General features: G+C 34.1%; 1 protein-coding gene across 1 annotated transcript; it reads left to right on the top strand.

Moving 5' to 3' along the window:
* The first annotated feature begins 475 nt into the window (after positions 1-475).
* LOC124422556 (toll-like receptor 8) lies at positions 476-3,813 on the top strand. Its single transcript, XM_046959181.1, has 6 exons — positions 476-736; positions 849-1,120; positions 1,220-1,479; positions 1,642-1,930; positions 2,109-2,261; positions 3,181-3,813. The coding sequence occupies exons 1-6, from the start codon at positions 547-549 to the stop codon at positions 3,508-3,510; spliced, it is 1,494 nt and encodes a 497-aa protein (XP_046815137.1). The 5' UTR covers positions 476-546; the 3' UTR covers positions 3,511-3,813.
* Positions 3,814-6,037: the final 2,224 nt, after the last annotated feature.

Here is a 6,037-nt window from a genome sequence, read left to right as displayed (position 1 = left end):
TTCCATTTATGTTTTTATTGTAATCGTACAGAAATGTAACACATCGTTATAAAATAAAATGAAATAGAGCACCGAGATTAGATAAGAAACTTAATAAACATTGTATTTATTTGATATATTACATTTTCTAATTCTTAATTCGAAACATAGTAAAAGGGTTGATACACATTTTGCAATCACACAAATAAAAGAAATCTTCGATCGAAAAATCAAAATTGAAGCTACGGTCTTTCCATGGAAATATGACGCTTTTAGATTAGTGATTATAATGATTAAGGATCTACGAATTCGTAGAACTCATACGAAAAACGTACGATACTACTTGAAAAAAAAATCAGAAATATCAACGAAATAAAGGAAGTTCACTCTATCTATATTTCTATCTCTTTCTTTTTCTCACCTGGCCACTCCGATGAGTAATGCTTTAACGGTATCTTATCATTGCTTCGTTATCAGAGAATAGTCGAACAGATAGAACCAGACTTCATCTCAGTTTCCATTAGATAGTACGCCGATTGACGATTCCGTTTTTGCCGTTTCGAAAACATGGATCTTCGTACGCTTCTATTTTCGATCTTCGTCCTCTCCATCGTTAATTGCCAATCGGATTTTAAACAGTTGACTGATATTGTTTCTTCCAACTATAACAACTCAACAGAAATTCAACAAAATTTGAATACGTCTGTTATTCTGCCAACAACTCTTCAAAATTTGTGTACAATATGCTCCTGTGGTTGTATGTCATTACATATTTATTTTATTTTTCTTTCTTTGTACATAATTAAATTATATATATCTATACGTATATGTTTACCATTCATTATATTAATAATCATTTGTTTTAATAGTGAATTTCGTGAACTGCACTCAACGAAATTTGAACAACACCTTTGAGGATGCGCAATGGCCGAAACAACCGATCGTGGAAATTTCATTTAGGAAAAATAAATTGGTTCATATTAAGCCTTTTCCATCGGTCGTCATAGAGAAATTGATCCTTCGACAAAATCAGATTACACATATAGATAATAGCGCTTTCAAAAAGATTATTAATCTTACCGAACTGGATCTGAGTCATAATGAACTCACAACGGAAAATTTAAAACCTCAAGTTTTCGAGGTAATATATTTTTTTCTTTCTTTTCTTTCTTTTTTTGAATTTATATACCCTATTATCTTTTTTTTTACTTTCTATCTACATTATGTTGTTACATTTCAGGGCAGATTTTCGCCGGAAGCTTACGAACCGTTATCGAAGCTGACAAAATTAAATCTCGCTAACAATGCGCTTCACGCTTTAGACCAGGATCTCTTCGAGCATGTACCTTCCCTTAAAGTGTTGATTCTTAATGGGAATCCATTGAAAATGGTAGAAGGTCATACTACTCTTGCCATAAATAGTCTACCGTATTTGGAAGAACTTGATATCAGTTTCTGTGATCTAGATGAACTACCAAAACATATATTCTATAAACCCAGGTAGGACATCATTCTTATTATCACCATTAAAATTATTATTGTTCTCCCATATTTATATATATATATATATACATATGTGTATATGTATATATATATGTATATATATATATATATATATATATAAAACACTATTATTATTATAATTATAATTTGTGATTAAAGATACCTGAAGAAACTGGTATTAAATGGCAACAGATTCAATGAAATACCGAAGGCTTTAGCAAGGGCAACAGCAGTAGAGAGTTTAAGTCTTGACGAAAATCCAATAAAGATAATCAATCGATTGAACGCGTTCCCGCTGATGCCCAATCTGAAAGAATTAAATCTGTGTTGCATGCCAGATCTGATTGAAATCGGTAGTGAATCTTTTTCTAAATTAATAGGTTTGGAAATTCTTCGTATACAGAACTGTCCGTTGTTGAAGAAGATTGACGAGAACGCCTTGAAGAAGGTAATTCTGAATAATGATTAATAAATGATTAAATCGAAGATATTAAAAGTTAGCTGGCAAAGGATCGATTATAATAATTTTCTTCATTTAATGATGCCACGTCACTAGGAGATATAGTTTTACATTAACTAATCAATCAAATATTTCCATTTTCTACCTTTTTATTTTTTCTACGAAGGAAATGGCCGTGTGGCCGCCTTTGAAGATCCTCGATTTATCGGATAACGCCCTACGTTATTTACCGTCGCAACTCGTAGGAAGGTGGGACAGGCTTGAAGAATTGGATCTGATGAACAACGAATGGAGCTGCGATTGCAATAATCAATATCTGGTAAGTTCTGGCAATCACGGCCGTTCATACGCGTGTTCTCTCTCTCTCTCTCTCTCTCTGTCTCTTTCTCTCTCTCTCTCTTTCTCTCTCTCTCTCTCTCTCTCTCTCTTTCTCTTTCTCTTTCTCTCTCTTTCTCTCTCTCTGTCTGTCTGTCTATCTGTCTGTTTATCTGTCTGTCTATCTGTTTGTCTTATCTATCTCTCTCTCTTTTTCACGCAACGAGAAAAAAAAAATTGCAACGTCCCTTTCATCTCTGACTGATCACCATGATCCCTTCGTAACTTAACTCGATCATCGGCCAAGTCTTATTCCGTTCATCGGTACGATCAATTGCTTCTCGTTTTGAGTAGGAAAATAAAAAGTAAAGGGATTCGTTCTCTACGTATTTATCAAAAGAAAAGAAAACGATCGGTGTGCAATTTTTCAGTTTAGTTTTAACAACGACTACTGAAATCGAGAAAACAAAAAGATAAATGAAGTTCATCGCTTATACATAACTGAGATAACGTTAAAGTCACATACATATTTATTTGTCTTTTTTAAATTTCATTTCTTTTTATTGTCACAAAATTAAATAGTTTTTATTTCATACTCGAAGTTTTTCATGTTTTTTTAAATACAAGTTACACCGAGTGTAATGCAATTATATTAATACAAATAATATACTATTATCTTTATGTTATGTCATTTTTAAGTGGACATGAAAAAATTGGATCACAAAGGGGAAAAAAAACGTAATTAAAAGCAGAAATACGTAACGATAATAAAAGAATTTTTTAAATCTTTTTTCCTCTTTTCTTTTTTTAATTTTTTCAGAAATGATATTCATCGAAATAAACATAGTAAATGATAAGAAAAATATTGTTTATCTCTCTCTCTCTCTTGCTCCTTTTCTAATATCCTTTTTTATGTTATATAGATCAATTCTTTACTACCACATCATGGAAAAAGATTGATGGGCGAAGAAGTGAACGAATTGAAGTGCAATAGCCCGCTGGAATATTCCAAGCAAAATCTTATGTCCCTAGCGAATAAAAAATTGCATTGTTTCGACATATACGAATCCCATTCCAGCAAAATTGGCGTCTTACACATCGGGGTTGTAGTCGGCTTATTGTTTATTATCCTGCTCAGCCTTGCGATAATCATTCTCTATCAACGAGGATACTTCATTCTTTGCAGTAGTCGAGGAGCAGCGACATATTCCCGAGCCTTTTACAAACGTACATCAAATGATTACGACATTTAGGAATTTATAGTAATTAGTATGATTAGAATCTAGTCTAGACGAAGAAGACATTTTATACGGATTAGTAGTTCATTGATATCATTAAGACATTAATATTTCATTTATTCTTAAATATCTTAAGTATTTGATCGTTGTATGATCATTGAACATCTTTCTTTTTTTTTGTAAAATTTTTCTTTGAAAAACTTTTTGTATGTGTATATATATATATGTCTTTCTCTCTCTTTTTTAATTTTTTTATCATAGAACAGCTCTCATAATGATCGACGTAGTACACAAATATTTGTTCGTATCAATACTTATCAATTATATCTGTAACTAAATATTTTTTTATAATAAATAATAAAATAAAAAAAAATTTCAAATTTCAATAGAATAATATTTCAATATCTAAAAGAAGATTCGTACAACAAGGGTAGTGAGCAAAAGTTGGCTCTTTTTAATTAATTTACTCTTACTACGTCTGTTTTTGTAGTCGTTAAAAAAAAAAGACTAAAAGGAAAAAGAAAAATACAAAAAAGAAAGAATCAGGAAAAGAAAACAAGAGAAAAAAAGAGCGCAGTCAATTGGATTCTTCAAAAGCAGGATAATCACAGTGAAAGGCTTATAGCTCATATTAGAGCATGCGGATGCTATGTAAGCGCGGTGACGATACAAAGGACGACGGACGCGTGCCGTCATTTAGATGTAGATGGTGAGAGATAGAGAGATAGAGAGAGGGAGAAAGAGGAAGAGAGAATGAAAGGGAGAAGAAGGGGAAAGAGAGAGAGAGAGAGAGAGAGAGAGAGAGAGAGAGAGAGAGAGAGAGAGAGAGAGAGAAAGGGACTTGCCTCCGCGATTATTGAGTAAATTAACGTCGTAGTAATTGCGTTACCGACGCGTGTCCGTTCGCGTCGGTCTCGTTCGTTGGTTTGTCTCTCTTTCTATCTCTCTCAAACACGTTGACAGAAACCTTAGACAATGCACAATCCCTGCGTCCATTCTCACTTTTGCTACGTGGCCCAAAATAAACTTTTCGATGGGCAGAAATTGTACCATAACTTCCTCCCTCTTTCTCTCTCTTTCACACACACTCTTTTTCACTCTCACTCATTTTCTGTCTCTCTCTCTTTTTCTTTCACACACACTCTTTCTCACCCTCACTCACTCTCTCTCTCTTTCTCTTTCTCTCTTTCTCTTTCTTTCTTTCACTCTTTCCTTTTTTATTTACATCATTCATAAACCTATTTCTTTTTTTCTCTCTCATACATCATAAAACGTCGAAAGCCGCTTCTCGATGTTTTCATCCCAACGAGCTCGTGCTAACGTCCCAGGAGACTTGTTAAAGGGAAGTACGACGTCGGACGATCCTACAACCACTATGATGTTGAGCCGTGAATTCGGCAAGTTTTAATACGAGGCTTTTGAAGGGTCACCGATCGATCGTTTATCGTGGTAATTAGCGACGTCATTTTCCTCGGTTCGTTAAGTAGACATTAGCGTATGAAGTCGATGATCGAAAAGATGTATGAAATTTATTTCTCTTTCTTTTTCTTTTCTTTTTTTGTTAAATTATACATCGGACGTAAGTACTTACACACTTTTTTTCTTTATTTATCATAAGTAGATAAATCCTACGAATTCTGAAATACGATTTTATTATGAAATTTATAATATTATCTATCTATTGATTTTCTTATCGAATATTATTGACTACTGGTGTACAGTTATATTCGAGAAGATTCGATAAAAAATCAAGTAGAAAAGCTTTGATCCTTTGTGTGTTAGCGCGCGCGCGCGCGCGCACCCTGTGCGTTGCTCGCCGTTCGAAAAGCACCGTATATACCACCGAGGATAAGTAATTTAATCTCGTGCTTCTGTTCGTCCACGCGTCCGTATCCCTCTCTCATATCAAATCTTCGATACAGAGAGTCTATCGACTCGGTCTACGTGCTTTTGCGAATATTCACTCAAAGTTAACGCGTTGAAACAGATATTTTATTCCATTGGTATCACATTTCCCTGTTAAAAGTATCAGATTCATAAGATCAGAAATAATATTCTCAAATCAGACTAATCTCAAACATAATCGATTAACCTTAATAGTAACACTGTATATCTGATATCAGAAATAAGAAGCTCTTTATAAAAGATCTTTGAAGAAAAGTGAATGCATCACTGATTCAAGATGGCATTCCTAAAGCAAAATTCAATGTAACTCTGAGAAACGACGATCGTATTCGAAAGCTAGCATTCGTGTAACCTTCTCACCGTGTCCTTCCTTAACGTAAATGCGTGTTTGTGAATATATAAACACACGGAAAGGATATCCATCTCTTGCGGATGGAGTAGGACACAAGAAGAAGATAGAAAAAGAAAGAGAGGGAGATAGAAAGGGATGGATAGATAGATGGAGGAGAAGGCAAACAGGATGTAGGAGAATCAAGAATAAACGGAAGAAAAAGAAGTCAAGCTGAAGGTGGAACGACGCGAAGAACGGCTTTGGGGTTGGGAGTTACAGAGGAAGGACTGGAATGTCTTCGATCTT

The sequence above is a fragment of the Vespa crabro genome, chromosome 3 (genome assembly GCF_910589235.1).
Source record: "Vespa crabro chromosome 3, iyVesCrab1.2, whole genome shotgun sequence".
In the NCBI taxonomy this organism is placed as follows: Eukaryota; Metazoa; Arthropoda; class Insecta; order Hymenoptera; family Vespidae; genus Vespa; species Vespa crabro.
This window is presented reverse-complemented; position numbering and strand designations above follow the sequence as displayed.

Bases quoted from the DNA above. Each gene is read 5' to 3' on its own strand.
- LOC124422556 (XM_046959181.1), top strand. From the start codon at position 547: ATGGATCTTCGTACGCTTCTATTTTCGATCTTCGTCCTCTCCATCGTT. The intron at 1,480-1,641 runs GTAGGACATCAT...TTGTGATTAAAG, and splicing joins CATATATTCTATAAACCCAG to ATACCTGAAGAAACTGGTAT. The intron at 2,262-3,180 runs GTAAGTTCTGGC...TATGTTATATAG, and splicing joins ATTGCAATAATCAATATCTG to ATCAATTCTTTACTACCACA.